The sequence below is a fragment of the Molothrus ater genome, chromosome 1 (genome assembly GCF_012460135.2).
Source record: "Molothrus ater isolate BHLD 08-10-18 breed brown headed cowbird chromosome 1, BPBGC_Mater_1.1, whole genome shotgun sequence".
Lineage (NCBI taxonomy): Eukaryota > Metazoa > Chordata > Aves > Passeriformes > Icteridae > Molothrus > Molothrus ater.
This window is the reverse complement of record NC_050478.2, coordinates 15,907,419-15,930,079: the sequence shown is the minus strand read 5'-3', so window position 1 is coordinate 15,930,079 and position 22,661 is coordinate 15,907,419. Positions and strand designations below refer to the sequence as shown.

The 22,661-nt window shown below is 41.4% G+C and overlaps 1 protein-coding gene across 1 annotated transcript; it reads right to left on the bottom strand.

The window, feature by feature from the left end:
* Window positions 1-885: 885 nt before the first annotated feature.
* Window positions 886-20,917, bottom strand: MAP3K8 (mitogen-activated protein kinase kinase kinase 8). The gene is made up of 9 exons (XM_036406584.2): window positions 20,884-20,917; window positions 17,609-17,735; window positions 16,368-16,728; window positions 13,159-13,323; window positions 11,462-11,723; window positions 8,752-8,858; window positions 4,652-4,804; window positions 3,771-4,017; window positions 886-2,285 (listed from the first exon to the last, which is right to left on the bottom strand). The coding sequence occupies exons 2-9, from the start codon at window positions 17,641-17,643 to the stop codon at window positions 2,152-2,154; spliced, it is 1,464 nt and encodes a 487-aa protein (XP_036262477.1). The 5' UTR covers window positions 17,644-17,735; window positions 20,884-20,917; the 3' UTR covers window positions 886-2,151.
* Between the last annotated feature and the right edge of the window lie 1,744 nt (window positions 20,918-22,661).

Genomic DNA, 22,661 nt, shown 5'->3' with positions numbered 1-22,661 from the left:
TAAATAGTGTCTCCATATGCAGATTTCCATGCTGAAACATTTAACTGGGTGGGGGAAAGGAGAATGGCATTACAAAAAAAAAAAAAAAAAAAGAAGAAAAGTCAGTGTAACTTTTTTTAAAGCAAAGGTAAAAGACCCCTAGCAGGCTGCAATTTTGACATGATCTCATTGTTGAAGTATACAGGCATTTGATAAGCACTTGCATAACCCCTAGCCATTGTCTGGTGAGAATAAAAACCTTAATTTTATCGAAGGGAAACTGGGGGAGAGATTATAAACCCACCTCTAGTTATGTGAAAAGCTGCTTCCTACTAATTCTATAAATCTCCTTAAAGATCAAAAGCTATCAGTAAAAGAGCATAAAATTGAACACAGGTCTCTGAAACCAAAGGTGATCATCCAAACCATTAGGTCATGTTTTCTTTAAGTCAGCCACACTGGAAGTCTGATCCCTGAATATCCTGATCACTACAGTCAGTATAAATACTAAGAGGGCTCCCTCACACAGCTCTTCTCCAAGCAACTTGTTATCTAGAGATTTTGCACTAAGCATTAGAGCAAGTGGGTTATTCCCAACAGCATTTTTGGCAGCAATTAACATCAGGACTGAAGTGCTCCATGTTGTACACAACTACTGTGTATCATCCAGGCAGTCCATAAGCAATGCTGGGGTGTGAGAAGGAGATTCTGCCAGAAATACTTACCATCTATTACCAGAGTCCAAAATCCATCAGGAATCACCCTCACCCTACTTCCCAACAAGTGGGGTGATGCCTGAAGTGTACCTGGGCCATAGTAGGGGTCTTGGCCCAAATGCAGCTGCAGCCCCATGCTGTGCTTGAGGATGAAGGAAGAATGGACACGTCTTAAGGCACTGAGCTGGATTTATTCACTTGACCATATCAGTATCAAACTAGAAATCATGTGTTTAAGACCACGTGTTAGAGAGGAGCAGCATTAAATAACAGACATGAAAAAGAGACTGTGCTTCAGAAAAGATTCAGTGTACAACATACACAGTATGCCATTTAACACAAATGCTTATAAAGAGTCATCCTAAGCATCAGAAAGAGTTTTATAAAAGTTTACGTTCTCATCCCATGGGATGTACAGAACTATGCAGTTTACATAGTTTTACTATCATCCAAAACATCATGTTTCAAATGTATGAGGCACAGCAAGAACAATATAATTCCATTTCCATAGGAACATAAACACTGCTTGTCACTAATGACACGCTTTCCAAACCATAGCACTCAGAGCAATTATACACGTGTACAATTTTAAAGTATTAAAAAGCAAGAGTTTGGAGCCTGCCCACTGTTATCAATAGAGCATTAACATTTGATCTACCCTTTAAAACTATCATAGATACCCTTGCAGTAGTTGTAACATAGTAAGGAAGTCACTGTCATACTTTGCCAGGGCCAACTTATTGTGCAAATCCCAAATGTGACTGACACTGCCATTGAAAGATTCCCTTGACCCACAGAGAAGGGGACAGCCTCCTTCTTAGCTCCCACTGCCCCAGGAAGATGCAAAGTTAAAACACATCTGCAAACAAGTGATAATCTGACTCCACAGACATTCTTAATTTTCATTAAGAATGGCTAGAGGCTGACCAAATCTTAAAGACCAAGAATGACCACGTCTTAAAGACAGAAAAAGACTGAACCAGTATTAACTGGTCAAAACAAGGACTTCTTTTTTCCTTTTTTTTTTTGGGGGGGGGGTGGGGGGTGGCAGGAATGTTTTTTCTAAAGACAGCTCAGAGAGACTGAATCTTACAACCCACATGCTAAATTATATTATATTTTTTCCTGACATTATTTGCAAGCATATAATACAAGTTTTATAAAAGTGCAAGGCCCAGCACAGGAAGATATCCTGGATTAAGACATTCCCAGCAGCAGTGTTCTTTTTGACATCTTCTTGTTGGTCAACCAGCAGACACACAAACATCACTGCTTGGGATCAGCTTATCAGACCCCCTAAGGGTTTAGCTTTATCATCTGTGCAATTAAACACTATTCACATTTGACAGCCTATAATGGCAATAGTTTTATGTACAAATTGGAAAATCAAGTCTTAAAATCAAGTTTTAAGAGGTAGAGGTCCATTTCTGACTCATCAACATAAAACGTTACTGAGTCAGTCATATTCTAAGGCTGGTGGTCCCCTAACAATATTGAAGTAACCAGCTAGAGCTCCTAGGTCTATGTAGAGAGATCTTTGTCTCTTTAGCAGGTCTGACTCTTCCATGCTCCCATTACACAATGAGGAATCTAAAAAGAAAACAAAGAAACCATGTAATTACTGCACAAATAGCTGTGTCAGTTCATTTTCATATTTGTCAGTATTAATGGAATATTTTGCCTATTTGATCTTATCAATCTGTGGTTTAGAAAATTTTTCAGTACAACATAAGTCAAACCTCAAAGGAAATAATATCTAACAAACCAACCCACAGCTCTAGGACAAAGAAAGGGAAGCAGTTTGCAACTGCAAACAGCAAGTGTGTTTGACTACTTAAAAAAAAGTCTCCATCAGCTGGGACAGTTAGGCAGAGCTTTTTCATCCTCTGAGCTATAGTGCTAAAGGAGAGTTTGGTGCAATAAAAAACCTGATAAAGTTCTGCCATCTGAGAATTCTGCTTCCTCAGAATTTTCAGCTAAACACGGGACATCATCTTTGTCTGGGCTTGACCATAGAGAACAAATACAGGACCATCTGTTTCAGATTTTTTATTCCTTTTAAATCAATGTCTGAAAAGACAGATTGGGTTTGCAATGGCAGAATTCCCCTGAATACTTGTATAATGAGTGTCTTGGAAACTCAAGCACCTATAATAAAGTCAAAGTTTAATGGTCCAGCATTCTCTTCATTTTCAAAAAAACTGATTCAGATGGTCTGAGCTGGTCAAAGGATTATGCAAGCCCAAGGCAAAATCCAGAAGGTACAATGCCATTCTAAATTCAGAAACTGTGACTGATTTTTTCAGTGAATTTCTTGCAAAAATTATGCATTACAGTACCCAAAACTTTGCACAGATATCTTTTGAAATATTTATTCTAATTATATGAACCACTTGTCTGGGAAGAGTCTTTCAATGCCTTTTGTCAGAACCCTCCTAATGTATTAAGTAAGTAGAAGAAAAGCATTTTGAAGCCTGTTGGCAGGTTGTTGGCACTAAATCTCGCTTGGCCTTGAAAGGGCTGTTTCCTACCTAGTTTGTGTATTATCCTTCATTAAGCACTGGCTAATGCACAAGGGCAACAGCATTCTATCCCACAGTCATTTTTAGTTTTAAAACAAAAGGCTTGTACTGCTGACACTCAGTAACATTAGTTATGGTTTTGTGTGTGTGTTTTTCCTTAAAAAGGCAAAAAGTGTTGGATTTGCTGGTGGTTGTTGGACTTTGTCGTTATTTACAAATCAAGAGCGTCTATAAAACCTCTCTAGTACAGTGGCAAATTGAGTCCATTTGGGACAGCAATCTATACTTCATGAAGTGCCCTGAGTGATTGCCATGGCTTTTCCAAGAACCAATCCTTCAGGAGCTCACAGAAGTCAGGCTAGGTTCCTCCCCACTGGTCAATGGGAATTTTACAGATCACTTCATGACCTCGGGCTCTGATCTCATCTGATTGGGATTTTCACTGGTCACTTTCCAGATGTGCTGCGAGTTTCGTTGGTTCCTTACCACTCACTCAAATCAAGATTTGACACAAAGTAAAGTCTACAAAGTCCAAGGCAGGTGATCCCGTTACCTGTGATATTTTCTGGCAGCTGCAGATCCTTCCTGGCCAGCAGCCTTTTCCTTTCAAACAGCGCCGAGTCCAGGCTCTGGCACCGCGGCTGCTCCTCCGGGGGTGGGTGCAGGGCCTCGTGCTTCAGTAGGTCTGCTGCAGACAGCCTGTGATTGGGGTTCCTGTCCAGAGCTGCTTCTAGCAACTCTCTCATGGAAGTGCTGCAGTCCTCAGCAATATCCTCTAAGGGAGGAGCTTGCTTGTGTATCTGTTGGAATGAAAAAAGACCATGGAAACAGTTATTCCAAAAACAGTGAAAGAGGAAGTAATGGATAACCACATGAGTGGTCTGGGAATTCCCCAGTTAGGACTCATCACCTCCCTAAGTAGGGCTGATCAACTAGAACAGAACATGCAACTACACAACATGCACTTGTTAAAAATCAGATTTTATAATAAATTTAAAAACTCAAAGAAACTTCAAGTAAGCCTAAAATCCAGTGCAAGGCAAATTCACCAGATTTCTATACCATACTGGAAGAGTCAGAGAATTAAATCTGCCAGGCTCCAGTTTTTATCTGCAACTTCTAAGGAAAACAGACAAGTAGAAGTCAGATGGGCTTGTTTCAATCAAGTCTCACACTGATCTAACCCTGTCCTTCCAGTAAACCCAAGGCCTGTAAATTGAAACACAAATCACAGAGACAACTCCAGCTCAGTCTCTGTCTTCCCCTAAGAGATCAAAACCCACTTCTCTCCCTCCCTCCCACCCCCGAAGCAAAAAGGATGATATCATCTCTCTGACAAATATTTTGATAGTTCTTATACAACTGGAGCTTTCTCAACAAGAGTACAGGAAACCCTGCAGCTGATACTGAGCTGGCTCTGCTAAGGACACTCACAATGTAGAGGTAGGAGGGGTATGCAGAACGAGGGTATCTGTTCACCCAGGGTGGGATGCCCGTTTGCATATGAATAATAGTAGCTCCCATGCTGTAGATGTCTGCTTTTGTTGTGTGGCCTCTGCAAAGGATAACTTCAGGGCTCATGTAAATCTGTGAAAAATAGTTAAAAAAAAAGATTACTCAACAGGGGAAAACAACAACCAAAGATGACTCAATGGCATTTTGTGATCCTGGAAACCCCACTCTGAAGGGATGCATAGTAGTGAACCTGCAAGCATCATTTAGGAAATAAGATTGTTCTGCTCTGTATATGAGTACAGCCAAAGAGACAGCACCTGGACAAACTCATATTTCAGGTTTGCCCTCCTCAGACAGGCCATAGGTCAGTGGCAATGGGCCTTAGCTGAGCTGTGAGAGGCTGAGGTTCAAGCCATGGCTCTGCTTTGTTCAGATGAGTAGCAGAAGCCTCATCCCTCCACAGCAAAAGGATGTGCCTGAATTGCCAGTTTGTTTTGTGGGGCACTGCTGGACTGCTCCATCCTGCTCGAACAATGGCTGGGCATGAGCTAAAGAGAGAGGATGAACTGTACTGAGAGCCACCCAGATGGGGGTAGGAGTCCTCCCCTCAGATCCCTGTTACACAGAATACTACACAACCCTTCTGAGCAGAACTGACAGATATATACCTTCCTGTCTTCTTTACTCCTCCTTCTTATCCACTAACCTGCATGATGGAGCATTATCCTGAGACATGGGATGATGAGGAACAAGCCAGGTCTAGGCAATGCATAAATTAAAAGTTAGGTGCTCTTTGCACCAGATTACCCCCAGAGCAGCTATGAAGACAAGAATCCCTCTTCTAACCTTTTCCCAAACAAAAAATTCTAATCTTTCTTGATGGAAACTGAAATAGTTTCCATCCAAACATTTCACTGAACATTTGAATTTGGCAAGAGTCTAAAGAAGGATCTTGGAAGCTCCTGCCAGCAACAGGCAGCTCAGAGTGCAGCTGGAGGAGAACCAGACAGGCAGGATGCAGGAGGCACACCCTGCACAGCTCTGCCACTGGCCAGGGGAGCAGGTTTCAACACCACATGGGCACAGCCCACAGCACACTGGGTTAGCAAGATACCACATTTGCTTCTGGTTCCTACTTTTCCCTCACCCAATTTCCCTCTAAAGGATTCAAACAAACTTTAATTAGTTCAAGTCATCCTGACACAAAGAATCACATTAAAAGCCATTAACTGACACAAGGGCAGGAAGTTAAGTCATCACCACATGGTTTGACTGCTTATTACCACAGATTGAGAACGGCTGTAGGGCTCACCAAAATCCAAGGAAAAATTCCCAGTAAATTACATTCCCTATCTGCAAATAGAACTTGTGATTGGAAGTGTGTGCAAAGCCTCAGCAAGTGTCTGCAGCTGCTACTGACTTATCCATTGCTTTTCTCAGGGCTACGAGACAATCAGTGCATCTGCACCCTTCACCTTTAAGTCTCATAAGGAGAAAAGAACAGAAATTCTTATTTTGTAAAAAGAAGCCTTTGGCAAATACAGTGCAACTTGAGTGAAATCTACATAAGCAAGAAGCAGCTGCCTTCAAAAAAGAATGCTGGTACAAGATCCTGTCTGCAGTTAAGGTGAGAAAATGGTCAAGATGCACCTTGACTGCACAATGACAAAAATCAAAAATGAGCTCCAAAACTCTGATTTCAGACTGGTCTTAAGTCTGCTGTCACCAAAGCAGACAGCTCAAGCCATTAATAATTTCCCATTCTCATTCCTTCTGACTGGTGGGCTGGCACTTGCCTGCCAGTCAGACCAGTCACAGTCTAGCTAAAAACTAGTCCTTTCTTCATGCTGCACTAGTTTTAGTTTAGCATTCCTGAAAATGAATCATACCTTCCACACTCAATAAACTTTAGCAGACAACTTTTTACCCTCAAATGGTTATAAGTGAAGCTTACATATTTTAACAAAGTGACAGAAGCATAACAGAAAGTGTAGCAACTGCCTAGGAAAAGTATTTCCTGCAGAGAAGTTTCATAACAACCACAGTTTAATGTTCTGCATGACTTGTACACAAAAGCAGGAACACCATTTTTTTTCACACTACACCATCTAAACAAAATTTAACTATCTTTCAATCCCATTGCCCAGAATTGTAACTACTCATTTTTTTATAAACCCAAAGAAGATTCTCTACATTCAGACTTCCTATGCTATAGAAGTGAATAGAAATCCTAACTCCCAGAGAACATGCACAGGACAAAGGTTACTCCACCTGCCACTTCCCTCAAGGACACAAGTCCCTGCCAATAGCAGATGTAAGAGAAACCAGCCAGCCCACTGGCACAATGCTGCTTGGCAGTGACAGAGCCCCAGCCAGAGGTTGCACAATTACATGCAGGAACAGCAGGACAACTGCACCACTTCTTAAGGCTGCATAATACAGGGTGCAAAACTCAAGAGGACTTTGCAGAGTTAGATCTCTGAAAAAAAAAATCATCAAGAAAGCCAGACTACAGAGGGCATTTGTGGGTGACAGGATTAGGCACTGTGGAGAGGAAGATGCCTAGAATGAAGACTGTGAACAGAAAAACCTAGAGAAGCACTAGAAACATTAGCTGTAAGTCTTTCACTGGTATCTGAAAATCTCCTTTCCCAGTGCTGTCGTTCCAACCTAATTTCTGGCTGCAATGCTGCAGCAGGACTGCTGCTCCCCTGAGACAGCAAACACCAAACATGGCTGGGGGGATTATCAGCTCTCTGAGAACAGGACTGCAGGTGGTAAAGTGCATGGAATTCTCCTCCTATTAAATGAAAAACACTTGGCAAACACTGAAATGTTTTCACTTTTCACTTGTTCTTACTAACACAACCTTGACCTGTCGTTCAAGACCCAGAAGTGGATCCTCACTAGTCTGCTCCACAATCATGGAAATGTCCTGTTTACACACATCTCCATCACTGGGAAATACCCTACCAACTCATACCCACCACTGTTCTTATTAACAGCACACAAAACCCCCTTGAACAAACAAAAAGCCCCAAACCAAAGTAAAAACCCCACAAAGCTCATGCATGAAGTGCCAGAAAGCACACTGCTTCCAGTTCAGCAAGCATTTTAAGCTCTTAACTACCCTGACAAGAAAGACAGTGAAAACAAATATTCAAGTGCTTTCTCAAGCATCTTGAAAAAAAATAAACAAACAAACCTGACCTTCTGTGAAATCTTGATTTATCCTCCCCTTCTAAAAAGTGAAATGCTTTTTGTCAGTTACACAGGGATTTCCTCTTTACACATGTGGAAGACTATTAAAAGGGTAAGTGCAAACATCTCAGCTAAAGCATTTCCTGTAAACAATCTCCTCCAGCAACAGAGAGCACAAACGCCACATCTGCAGCAGCTATCCAAGCTAATTGTTGCTGCTTGGTTGTTTGCTAAAACTCCAACCCTGGAAACACCTCTGCAGGAATGCAGCCTAAGTAGTGTGCAGAATCTCAAAGTCACTGAGACCATTTAAAAGGACCCCACCTCCATCACTGTAATGTCTAAGCAATTTTACCAGATAATCATGAACCTTGCCATGCACAACCTCTGCAGAACCAAAGCTTACATGTAGATGGGGAACAGAGCTTAGAAGGGCTAAGAGATGAAACCCAGACATCTGTAAGTTCTGTGGTTTTGAAGGAGGAGGAATCCAAGTACGGTGCGGAACAGGTCACCCCAGTCCATAGTGAGTATCTCAGAAGAAATCTTTGCTAGAGCAAAGAACAAATTCCTGTTTGAAGTGTCTCTGATCAGCAGCTGAACCACTGCAAACAACCCTCCTCAGAGTACTGTTTGACTTCAGTGAACAATTGCTAACAATTGAAACTGCAGAGAAAGTGACATGGCTTTCAAAGGATTTCATTCAGCACGTTGAAAATAAAAATATAATTGAGACTCTATTAATATCAGTAAGTTTTTTATAGGTTTTATAGTAACTATTTTACTAATAGTAAACCCTCCAGCTTCAAATTTGAGCCTAAACACCACAACCATAGGACTAATGCAATATAAGGGCTTTTGTCCCTTCAGCTTCTTACCTCTGTTCCTCTAAGATCTTTGGGATAGTAAATATCTTCAGTCATTTGAACACTTAGGCCAAAATCCACCAAAACAGCCTTAGTTGACATAAAGACAATGTTGCTTGCTAAAAGAAAACCAAAAATTACATCATTTAAGCATCTGGCATGCTTGGTATTTATTTTACAACACCCCTGTTTCATTCAGATGCCTGCCTGAAAAGGGAGAGAAATTAGTACAACCACTCTCTACAGCCAATATCCCTCTAGCCAAAATAGGTCTGGTAATGATTTGGTTCAATTTTAAAACATATCTTAAAAAACAAACTGATCTAGTTTATGTAAAAGAGCCAATGTTTTGTCATTTTTTTAGCTTAAAATTTAAAAAAAGACAAAGAGAGAAAATAGCTGAGGGTAGAGGAGGAAGGCAGAAGACTGGTAGGCACCACAGCACAGTGCTCTGAAGATGTTTAAGGGTCTCCAAGAGAGAGATCATGCTGTGTAGCTCTGGCTAGAAACAGGACAACTGTTGCTCACCAAGAGGTTTTTCTAGAGTAGCAATTTAAATGAAGACAGAAACAGAATAACCAGAGCCCCTCCACAGCAGCCACACCAGTCACCTGCACTGGTCCGTGAGAGCAGCTCAGCATGACAACAGAGGACAGACAATGGCTGTAAAATTAATAGAAGACTGAGCATTTCAAACTCCCTCAGAACTGCAGCAGTATCTAGGAGCTTAACTTACTTTCCTTCATAAAATTCTGCCTAAGGCACAACTTTGTACTCAGAGGCTTTGTTTGCAGCTGTATTTCTGATCAAATATTTAAGAATGTAGTGCTCAGTGTGAGCCTTGAGAAATTCTTGTTTGCTGTTTCAGAAGATGTGGTAAAATGAAGTCTCCAAGTTACACAACAGAAACACATTTCCCTTACAGGAAACTGTGGGTCATTTTCTGTCTTGATAGTGCCTACCGTGACCACACAGAGGGAGGGCAGACTTGATTTCAGTAGTACTGATTCCTGGAGCAATGCTTCACACAGCTGCCTCCTTACCAGCACTATACACTACGTAAATACGTCATTTTAGGGATAACTTTGAAGATATGGATTCGAAACACCCCATAATAGATCATCCAAAGGGCCATACTGCCACAGTGCAGCAGGACCTGCTTACTGCCTGGGACCATACCCAGCCCCAGCTGCAGCTGATTTTGGACTGAAGTTCCCCCAGCCAAAAAGCCTGATGGTTTAACTGCTCTCCAACCAAGGGTTAAAAGGAGAGGCAGCACTGAACACCTCCCAAGAACCAGAATGTCTTCCTCCCCTTCCTTGTTCAGGGCATTTTTTACTCTCAGTAAAATCCTCACCTTCTGTATCAGCAGAACAGACTCAATTGCAGCTCAAAAGCAGCAGATGGAGTGAGGAAAAAATCAGAGGTTTTGGGAAAGAGTCTTTTCTATTCATTCCACCTGGGGAGGGAAAACACACACTGCTCCCTGCATGGATGCTGCCTTGCCAGGCAGTGGGCATGGCTCCACCTCAGGCCTGGTGTACCCAGCTCACCCTGGCACTAAACAGGCAGGAGCATGGCCAGGGCTCACCCCAGGCACCCCTGGGCAACCACATCTGCCCCAGGCAACCTCTGCCTCATCATCTGCCCTGGATCCACCAACACAGGAAAAGGCTGGAAAAAGTGAAGCACACTCATATCCACCATATTCACAGTGGGCTGGTTCTCCTATTCACTACCTAGATGTAGTAGGCTTTGGGCTGGTTTGGTTTTTAGATTGTTTAATTAATGTCTTTGTTACTGCCAATTAAAATAAACCCATTGGAAAGACTCTTACTACAAATGAGAAAGAAAAATAAAGGGAAAAAATAAGCAATTTTGTAGCTGTCAGAATCTCAAAGGCTTACATCTAAAGTACTGACCCATACTACATTAAAAAAACCCAAAACCAAAAATGCAAAACTGAGATAAAAATTTAGCAATTCCTAATAGTTCACTTCTGTGAACTATTGTAATGCTTCAGTCAGAATATTTCTACTTTAAACCCACAAGTTTAGCTAAATAAACTCACAGAGATGCATCTATCTGCAGGCCAAGATGGTACTGGGAGAAACAGCATTTAATACTAATTTAAATGCAACACATTAAAATTGAATTTTAAATCATTTCAATACCAGCGTTTTTAATTTGGACTTAATATCAATATGTTTGATTATTTATAGATGTAATATCCGGAGATTTTTAAAAGCAAACATATATTAAAATTTGCTGTACTTGTTGAAAGAAAAAGAAGAGTACAAATTATGTATTTACTTCTAAAGTGTCCCAAACTGAGGAACAGCAGTGTAGAAATGCAAAACCTAAAAGAAGGTGCAAGATGAAGGTGAGCATGGAAACATTCAGGATGAATTTATATTAAGAGCAGGAAACTTCCAGCTGAACACAGACTGATAACTTCACTCTTTAGGTTTTTATTTAAATTGAGTTCCTCATCAATGGCATAGGATCTATGACTTTCTAATTACCCTCTCTGCTGGAGTGAATTAATAAATAGTGTCAGTAACTATCACCTCCAGAACCTGACCTTGCCATTTGTTAGGCATTATCCATCCCTCCCACTCAGAGATGTAAGGCTGTGTGCCCCAGCTCAGTCCCAGGGACTCTACCAGGACCTCAGCCCAGCCAGGACCAGAAAGCACCCCAAGGAACCCCACAGACGTACGTTTGATATCATGGTGGATAATCCTCTTAGAGTGGAGAAAGTCAAGTCCTTTCAGAATATGCTTTGTCACCCAAATTATTTCAAACTCTCTCATAGGCCCACAGCTCTCCAGCTTTTCCATGACAGATCCTCCCTCTCCAGCTTCCATGAAGAGATGGATTGTCTCATCCCACAAAATAGCGCCGTATAATTCAGCAATGTTTTCATGACGGAAACATGCCTGTATTTCAACATCTGATGGTTTGAACTGCTCCACTGGGACCTAGGACATTGGAACAAAACCACAGTTATCCATAACAAAAACAAGCTATCCATGTGGGCCCTAATTATCCTATAGATTAACAGAAAAGAAGGAAGTATAGCACCTGTATCCACTTGTTAAAATACTGAGCTTTACTTTGCTCCTGTGACTTTTCTTCCTTTGCAGCTGAGAGACATCCTGTTAAAAGTTGAGAGACATTTTGGAATCATGCCCAAATAAAAAGTGCAATCTTCCAGAAAAAGCAGTGTAGCAAGAGTTATTCCCGTCAAAATCCAGTGATTACGCAAAAGCTTTATGCAAACTTCCTGGTGAAGGAGATAAAATTCCCACTGCTTTTTCCATTAGCTTTGTGCACTCATCTGCACTACCAGAACTACACACCCACCTGACAGGTGGATCAGTGCTTGCAGCGCTCAGGCCCATTGCTGACCTCCTTATCAGCACTGGTTTATGGCTTACAAGAAATGAAAGCTGCTTTGAAGGGAGTGCCAGCAGCACGATATTTCTTTATAAAGTACTGACAGCAGATTGCTGAGACAATAAAAGCAGTGTTTGCTTACACACAGAAAAGCTACTACTGCTCTGTTTAGTTTTCTTCCCTTGGACTTGTGTCTGTGAACCAAATAAGAGGCTCATTTATTTCAAGGAGAAATACTGTTTGTATTTTCAGAAATATTAGGATGCTTTAATTCTGCTGTGGGCTATGCAGGAGCAGCTAACAATCTGTCCCCACATGGACACACAGGCTGCAGGGGAAGGACACACAGCTGGCCTGCCCAACTCTTAGACACACAGAATTAATACAGGTACTTATTCATGAGTGGGGGGATATAGAGCAGTGTCCCAGCTGAGCTTTTACTGGCTCTGAATATTTACTGCTCAATTCCAAATAGTATGTTAAAAGACACAGCTGAAAGAAAATGTTGGCTTGCATAAAAGTAGGACAGTGCTCAGCAGTTCTTTTGAGGCATCTCACAACCTTAACCCTGTCAGTGCCCAAAACACAGTAAGAGTTGCACATACTGAGTTCTCAGGGACTTTAATGGCACTGGAGTAAAGAAAACTAAAGTCTGAGCACCTCAGTTAAAGGACAAGAGCCTAAAACTTCTGCAGCAGCAGGGTTTTGTTACCCCCTTCAGCAGGGACAGGATCTCACTCTGATATTTCACACCAGCAGGACAAGTAGAAAATCCACTCTGCACAACAGGCTATGTGCCAGTTCCACACACTTCTAGATATTTCCAAAATGCTGAAACATTTGCAGCTTTTTAAACAAGCTAACAGAAGTGTACATTTTCCCCACCTTGTTTAGGCCAACAAAACCAAGATGATCATCAGCCAACAGTGGAATTTGATGCAGACATATTTAAAAATAGACCATAAGTAGTATGTTATACAATATTTGCTCAGAGATAAAACCACTGAGCTAACATACCAATTTGCATGCCATTCGTTTCTTGGTTTCTCTGTCTTGGGCTAAGTACACTTTCCCAAAAGCTCCCCGAGGAATAAAGTCAGAACCAATATTCCTGTAAGTCAACTTCCATGGAAACAGGAGCACATCTGAGTCAATTTGATAGCGCCCGTTCTTGGGTGTGATCTGGGAAGTTAAATAAATAACAAAAAACCACAGTGAAGTTAAAACCACTACAAATCTAATTAATTTTATATATATAGTGGGAAAAGCCCCATATCACTTATGTGTATGATGCACATGATCTGCTTAGCAGTCTTTATTTAGTAACACTAAATGGGAACAGCATGTGAGGCGTGGCATTCATTCACAGCCCAGGCATCCACGTTTCTCTCCAGTGACTAACTTATGAAGTGTAAGTTGCAATTAATTGTCTTGAAACAACAACAACAGCAGCTGGGTTAATGAAATTACCCACCTCTTGTTATTAGATTTACCTGCACATGTTTGTCCTTCCTGTAATCTGTTAACTTGTTATGCCACATACCTGTTACTCATAGGTTATCTTATACAATGTGAGCAAGAGTTTCAGCATTTCCTAATATCACATGTACTGCTAGGAGTTTAATTTCCCATCTTGTACTGGAGTTTCTGCTGCTTAGTAAAAGGTCAAAGAAGTCTGCCTTGATTTTACCAGCCACTTTCCTCTAGTTTTATACCATAGTTTACAAAAGAAGAGTGGGAGTAACATTGCCTCCTTTAGGTGGGTAATGTTGGGAGCTTTGCATCTTGTGTATCACCAGCTAGGCAAGGAGGGGATTCAGGGCACCTAGGTCAGTATCTTGCTCTAAATCTGTTTCCCAAACAGTTCCCTCCCTCTGCACGTGACAGAGAGAGTCCAAACGCCCAACTACAGCCATGTGAGTACTGCTTGATCTCTCATGCTGCTTCTTCAGTCTCTCAGCTACAAAATTAATATTATTTCCTATGAATATGCTTGTAATTATTTCAGCCAGTATCTGGAATATCATTAATCTCCTTAATGCTACTTTATTAAGATTCTTGAAGAGATGTAAAATCACATCAAGGATATTTATCATTTCATGTCTGTCACACGGCCTCCAATACTCAGCTCTTCAGCTGCTCTTTTTAAGATAACAGCATATCAGGAAGATTATTTGTTTTAGATTTCTATTTAAGGTATAACATATTATCTTTCACTCTTAATCTACCTGCATGCTTTTCAATAAGGAAAGTACCTTATTGACTGCTAAAATTGTCATTTGTGATTTGTGCTACATGAAATAAATTAATTCTTCTAAGTTCCTAAATCTGGGGAGGATAAGTTCTTAACCTTTGACCAAGGGGGCATGGAGGGCTGTCCTTCAATAAAAAGTATTCTGCTTAGGATAGAGAGAACAAGCCTTCCCTCTAATTATTAGAGCCAGGGTAAGGCAATCTGTACATGTCTAGCATCTTGCTTGCCTACTTCTGCACTTCAAAGGGTTGAGACTAATCCATATGGGTTACACCTTATCCTGGAAAGGAAGAGACGCCGAGCAGAGCTGATCTGGAGAGCAAGACAGTGAGAACCACCACACTACTCATGTTTTCAGGAGGCTTTTAGGACTAGTTCCTAGCCTGACCCTGTGAACATTTGTCTGTGGCTGCAACGCATCTTTCAGCTCAGTTCTAACTAGAAGAAATCCAGCTTGTGCACTTCAAGACAGCCATGGTGCAGCCAGTGAGGATCACCAGACAATCAGAAACACTCCTGACCCCAACCAAAATGCTGTAGGAATTTCCAGAGCAGTGCCCCTGCTGAAATGCATGTACAGGTAATACCCTGCCTCCAACCCTCAGTTGCATAATGGGATCACGTGCACCTAATAGTACTGGGTTCATACCAATTGTATGCATCTGTAGAAACAATGCAAGCAAAACAACCACAGTATGTAGAACAGTGTCTACCCTAGGCATAGGAAACATTTAATATTACTAAGTGTCATTTCAATGTTACAGAGTTGAAAAGTGATTGTTTTGCAATACTGCAACGCTCCCTCCAAATCAGAATAAAGCAATACCCTGTGGTATTTTGCACCTAAGTAACCAGTAAGCCTCAAGCAACCAGTGTTCACATATAAAATATATGATATGCAGGATATTTAAGAAAATAGATATAGAGTATCTTAGGAAAATACAGCAGCAACACTAACATGCATGAACAGAATTCCATTGCTACACTGATTGATTCCAGAGCAACTGATCTTAAACAAAAGTTTAATGACACTAATATCTAAATGCTTGTAGAACACAAACAATTTTAGGGAAAAAAAATAACATCTCAAAACAACACATCTATGTACTTGAATTTAGCAGTGTGAGATATTACATAATATTTTGACTCTTAAAATCACACTTGATAGTATGTGCTTTTTCTCCTTACATTACTACTATTGACATTTTGTGCAGATAGAGTAAATTTAGGAACTATATTGTCAGATCCTAGATCTTTATTTTTGGGAGTTTGCATAATGAACATTTTACTGCATGAATATAAGGCATTAGAAGACACTTACTGTCTCCCAGACCTGTAAACCATCATAGTCCATAGAATCATAGGTAGGCTTTGGTTGGAAGGGATCTTAAAGATCATCTAGCTGTAACTCCCCTACTATGGGAAGAGATGTCACCCATGAGGTCAGGTTGCTCAGGGCCCCATCCAGCCTTGCCTTGAACACTTCCAGGGATGGGGTATCCACAATTTCTCTGAACAGTCTGTTCCAGAGCCTTGCCACCCTCAGAGTAAAGAAATCTCTACACTTTTAGTTTAAAATCATTCCTCCTTGTCTAATCACTACACAAACTTCTAAAAAGTCATTCTCCCTCTTTTTTGCACAAGTTATGGATTTTATAAGCCCCATTTAAGTACTGAAAGAACAAAATGAGCTGTAGATTTTGCTTTTTTACTGCTTGTCTCAAGTTTGTATTCAACACTGGGAAATGTTTTCTGATCTCCAGGGATACTAGGAGATAACAGAGTGGATCCTTCTGAACAACAGACCTTGCTCCATAGCTGCCCGAGACTGCAGGGGCTAGACTTAATACGCTCAGAGACCCCTTCCAGTCCCAGGGTTGCACCTGGAGCTGACCTTTATTTAGAATCATTAAAAACTTCTAATTCCTACAGTCTATGAAATGCCAAGTAAAAGGAAAACAGATGTACATACCATATTCAAGAGGATTCCAGATTCCTGTTGTCTGCATCCTTTAAATTGCTTTGCAGTGTTAGACACCTGATTGGCAAAAGCAAGCAGGTCTTCCACAGTCCCGTATTTGACAGAGGACATCAAAGAGACCTCCCCTTCACAAAACAGTAATGATTCTGCACGTTCATCATTTTGATTTGCCTCTTCACACATGGTAATTAAGCTGTCCTCATAGACTGCAATGTCTTCACCTGGATAATGGTTTTCCATGATGGCTATCACCTCAGACATATTTAGATCAGCTAGCAACAAGTCAATCTCCTCTTTGCTATCACTACCCGTGCTCATATACTCCATTACTGTCCACTTTGCAAAATCACTCCTGGAAAAAAAAGAAACAAACTTGAAAACACTTTTCACCTAAATTTATTTTGGCAAAGTAAGAATGAAAAGGAGTTATCAGAAGTGACCAGCAGCTCATCATTATACAGATTTAATATTAATAACTTGTATTATGAAGAAAATCATAATTAGGATCCTGGGTGAAGACAAAACAGAGACCTATTTGCTAGCCAAATTTATTTAGAAGTTACTAGTTAACCTCCCCTGTCACTCACTCCCAGAATTTTTTATGATAAAGCTTTCCCTAAGAGGAACAGGTTCAGTAAGAATACACCACTGTGATAGATATGCAAAAATGAAGGAGCACCCTCAATACAAACAAAGGAATTCATTGTTTAGAAAAGAATGACAAAGAGAGATATCAACATTCTCATTTAGTTATGTCTAAGTTTGTATTGACAATTTATGTGATGTATCCAGAAAGAAGGAAAGGTCACAAAGAAGGTCATTCCACTAGTAATAGGCACTTGTTAGTATCATTGTACAGTGCACAACTGTCACCACCTGAGATACAAGATCCATATTTTTTTTGCAATTAACTTGTCAGAACTAGACTTGAACTGAAATTTTCACCCTGACTTTCAGAAGAAAGTCAGAAACTGAGCTATCATAAAAGCAATGAGCTTTAGAAGTGGTTTCCAACACTAATTGTTCTGTTCCCACTAATCCTAACAATAACTTTTTAGGTTACTATTGCAACTATTTTGCTGGAATGGATTTACAGCAAGCTGGGTTCAACTTCCCAAAAAGTCCCTTTCTATTCCAGAGAGTTGCATATTCAAGTTTAAAACGTATGCATGGTCAGTCATTAAAATACTGACACAAATAGTTTCCAACTCATAAATATCAAGAGCACTTACCTTGTATTTAACCTGATTACATCACTCAAAACCATTTAAAAACGTCTCAATAGAATCCCTGAAGTCATCACGTTTTTCTGAACCCGTATTTACCACTGATGATAATTTCACAGTGTTCTGTGGCAGTCTATTAAAAAAAGCAAAACAAATAAAGCCATTGCATACCAGCTCAAGCAGAAGGACTGGTTTGTACTCATATAGATCATTTGCTTCACGGAAAGAAGAGCTAGTAATCACAAGGCTGAGATAACAGGGGATTTTTCTGCAGAAAACAATGACAACTCAAGAAAGAATCAAGCTACTGTATCATCCAGATTTCCAAGTAGTAGTGAAAAATAGTTTTTCCATGGTTAGGTCCTGAGTTTTAGCCTCTCTGTCTCATGCTTGCTTAAGCAAAGAGTAGGACCTCCTTTTCCTTTAGCAGAACTGACTACAGCATGCCTTCTTTAGAGAGCTCTCACTTCCCTTTTTCGTAATCCACTGCACCATCTATTTTGGGCAAAAGATAACAACTAGGCAAAAAGACACTTTGAAAAAAAAAAGGAAAAAATGAAAAACATCAAACAAAACCTTATCTCAAGGACAAGCAGCAGACTCGGTCCCCTGAGGCCATGGAGCAATGTGTTTACCCAGGTACAGTTTCTGATTATGATCACTATCTTTCTTACCCCCACCACAAGGACGTAGAAGCTTTGTGGCACATATTTCTCATGGGTTAGAGTATTTACGTCAGCTCTAATGTGAAGAAAACCAAGTAAAATGACGTGTCTGAGTTGGCAAAGAAGTCAGACCACGTGAATTTGAGAATTCAAAAGGCAGGACAGGACAGCAGATGCAGCATCAGAAAAGGGAAACGGACTGCCTGTTCCTTTACAAACTCAGACCCAAACCCTGAGAGTGATGGTGGCAGAGCAGTGCTCTGCCAGCCCCCATTCCCCAAGATGGGCACAGTGACTTTCACCAGCCCTCTGCACCAGTTCACCCAGCCCTGATCAACCCACACCCCCAGCACTAGGGCAGCCAGGTTGGAAACTTTGTGGTCACTAGCACTACTTGATTGGGGAGGCCCCAGGCTTCGTATCCTGGGTGCTCAGAGAGATCACAAAAAGGAAAAGACGCTGAGGGTGTTTTCTAGCCCCTATCACCTCAATTTGCTCCATGACCAAGCTATAGGCTGTTAACAAAGCCTGAATGTGGTTATTTTTCAATAGAAATGAGATTTCTATTTTTCCCCAGAGCAAGACTTCTATTCACTGATTTGTTGGTTTTTAGGGTTCTTTTTTTTGCCTGGTTTGTTTTTTTGGTTTTTGTTTTTTGGGGTTTTTTTAATGCTGAATTAGTGGGGTTCAAATGAAAAGAAACAGTGCTGTCATAAAAGGAACCAAGAGACCTCATGTGTAAAGTCAGGTAAAGTTACAAACTAGTCCTGAGGGACTTTCTGAAGAAAAACATGAGCCTCTAGATGCTGTGGTCTTTTGTGGATAAAGACAAATATGTGCCACAGTTAAACTAATTTACCCTCTGACAGCATTTTCATGCACAAAGCATCTGTACAGATTAGACCAAATGTAGCTTTCTGGAAGTGCCAGCTCTGCTTCATTCCTCAAAATGTTCCCAAACTGGAGCACAATACTAATAATACTCTTGGCAGTTTCATGATTACTCAAAAAGTTCTGAATAACATGAAGAAGTGACTATAACCTGCGTAGTCTCAGTTCTTTTACTGCTTGAGAAAAGCTTCAAACCCTTCACCTTTACAACTACCTGAAAGGAAGAGGTAGTCAGGTGGGAGCTGGTCTCTTATCTCAAATAACAAATGAAGGAACAAGGGGAAATGGCTTCAAGTTGTGCTAGGAGAGGTTGGATATTAGGAAAAATTTCTTCACTGAAAGAGTTGTCAAACCCTGGAACAGGCTGCCCGGGGAAGTGGTGGAATCAGCATCCCAGGGGGGATTTAAATACATATATGTAGACATGACTCTGTTTAGTGGTGGGCTTGACAGTGCTGGGTTGGACTTGATAATTTTACAGATCTTTTCCAACCTAAATGATTTTATTTTTCCTTATATCTAGCAAATTCTAATCACTAACTGTTTACACAATAAAAGCAGTGTTTAGACTATAAAAGCTGATTTTATAAATTATGCAGCAATTTAGTACTATATTTTCCCTACAGACAAAAAAAAAGGGTCCATTTTCCAATGGGGAATTCACTCCACCTATTTATCTCTAAAATCCTGTACTAGTATCAGTGGTGGGCACTCATATAGTATTCTAAATCATCCTATATAATCTAGATTAATGAAGAAATGACATCACTAAGTATGCTTTACTTAGATTCTCAGCTAAAAAAATGGGTTTACCTGCAGTGGAAAAATAAAACTGCATGCAAGCACTTAAGTCAGTTGCTAAAGCACAAGACTCTTTCTCCAGTTTTGCCAATATTTCAACATCATCACATGAGTAATTTGTAAGTCAAAGGTTTATTTCTCTATCCTCTGCGTAGCTTTTCAACCCCTTTTGCCTAGGAAGTGTGCTGCCAGAGACCACTCTTATATCCATCATATTAAATAAGAGTAACTGGATACCAGACTTCTGAGCCCCTGTGAGACTTTTTGTGTGCCAAAGGTCAATGATGGAAAAAACTGAACAAAATCTACAATAAAAATAAAATTCAAAAACCAAGACCACACAGACAAAAAACCTCAACACCCCTTGTCTCCCCCAAAAAAGTTAAACACTAACTGCATAGACTGGCTCAATACAATCATACACTCATAATAAAGATCTCTTGTGCTGCTTTTAGAGAATAATTTTCTGGTCTAAGTGACAAGTGACTGCCCACTGGAAATGAAAAAGTCCTTATTTACTTTTAAGAAAACGTATCGACAGAACTTGAAAAACACAATCCCTCTGAAAAGAAACTTCTACTGTTAAGGAACAAGAAATATGAACAATTTCAATTTCAACAACATTCGCATATTCATTTGGAATAAGAAAACCCGCGACTCTCCCAGCGCTGGCAGCAGCAGCAGCAGCAGAGCCCAGCCCCAGCCCCTTCCTGCCCTGCAGCCCCCGGGGACAGCGCAGGTGCCGCAGCCCCGCCGGCTCCCCCAGGCACACGACGCGGCTCGGGAGGCCGAGGGCAGCCGGGAGGGAGCCCGAACCCGGCAGCGCAGCCCCGTCCCGTCCCGTCCCGTCCCGTCCCGCTCCCGTCCCGCTCCGCTCCATCCCGCCAGGGCTCCCCTTGCCCTGCCGGCCTCGTCCCCGCTCACCCCGGCGCTCCGGGAGGGCCGCGCCGCCCGTCTGCCCGCAGCCCGCGCCGCTCCGCCGGTGCCGCGGCAGCTCCGGGGGCGGGCAGGGGCGCAGGTAGCACCGCCCGCCCCTCCGAGGGCGGGGGACCGGGCCGGCCCGGAGCCGCTTTCTATTTCGGTTTCCCGGCAGGAGAAGCGCTGCGCTGTCCCAGCCCAGCCTCAAGCCCGGCCAGCGACCGCCTCCTGCTCCAGCCCCGGCATCGGCAATGGCCTGTCCCCGGCGGTGGCATCGGGAAAACCCTTCCCTGCCGCCTCACGTTTCCGTGCGCACCTAGAGGGCGTCACCAGCGTCCCACGAGTTTAAACATTATCTGAATTAAAATTCAGCTGACACGCGGGTGGAATTTAGGACAACAACGTGAAGAATTTGTTAGTAGCAGTAGTATTAAAATATTCCGGGACACACTAGTGTGAGTTGGGTAATTACTAAAATTGGGTACGACTACTTTTTTTTTCTTATCCATAAGGAAGAAATTCTTGCAAAACTGTGCTGCCCAATAGCTCCTCTTCAGCCAGTTCGTTTTCAAGGAGACAAGTAGCACCTTTAACAAAACCAGCTACCACAGCACTAGGAACTGATGAGTTGAATCTGTCTTAAGGTGTCAGAAGACCCAAGATGGATTTTTGGTTCATTATCTGCAGTGTAATGACTACTTGCTTACTGAAGTCAAGGGCAAAACCATCATTATAGAGCTTCAGGACAAACATTCACCTTAGGCTTCAGTGTTTCTTAGTAGTTCATACAACTCCTTTTCTCTTTATATTATCAAGATACCCTGACTCCCTTGTTAAAATGGTTTATGTTTGCAACCTCTCCTGGGACATTCACAATTGTCCAAAGTATGTCACAAATGACATTCTGGAATGTGCAAGAGTTCAGACTCACTATAGGATTTTCTTTTCCTTAGCATCATAACTATGTATATGGAACCCTGCTAGCAGGGTTAACCTTTGCTCATACACGGTTTCTTTTCCAGACTATACAGATGTTAAATACATTGGCAAGCCTCCATAAGGAAAGAGGTCTCTTCTTTATTGAGTTTGACTTTGTTCAATTGCACCACCCAGTGCATTTGCTAAAAAAAAAAAAAAAAAACCAAAACAAAACAAAACTGTGGGGGAAAAAAGGCAAGAAAGCTGAAGATGATTATAGGAAGACAAAAGAGAGGAAGGACTGAGGAATAAATGAGGCTGTAGGAGAGGCCAGACCAAGGAGAGGGCGGAATTGGCAGCACCTTGAAAGTGGGAGGTTAAGGAGGCTGAGTAATACATCCTTAATGTGCAGCAGCTCTCACGCTAGGGTACTTTGGGTATCCTCTTTCAGGAACTTGCTTGTGGTATTGGTTTTTCCAAACCCACAATTAATTTTAATGAAACCCTTTTCTATTTTTAGACCAACTTCAAAGAGGGAAAGAGGAGGAGGTCCTCTCTCCACATCTCCAATTTAAGCAGGACAAGTCTTAGGATTCCAAAGGAAACTCGCCATGGAGAGATGGAGGAAACACAAGTTTGTACTCCATGGCATGCATAAATAGGATATAAATTGAAATGCTCTATTTTAAAAGCAATATACTCTCTGTCTTAATGATCATCCTAGAATACAAAACCAAAATAATTAGGTCATAGCAATTACTTACAGACCCTGACATACTGGGAGGCTGCCACAAATATATACAGCACTGCACTGAAGACCTACTAACACACAAAGTGCCCTAACATACACTACAGATGTGCCCACA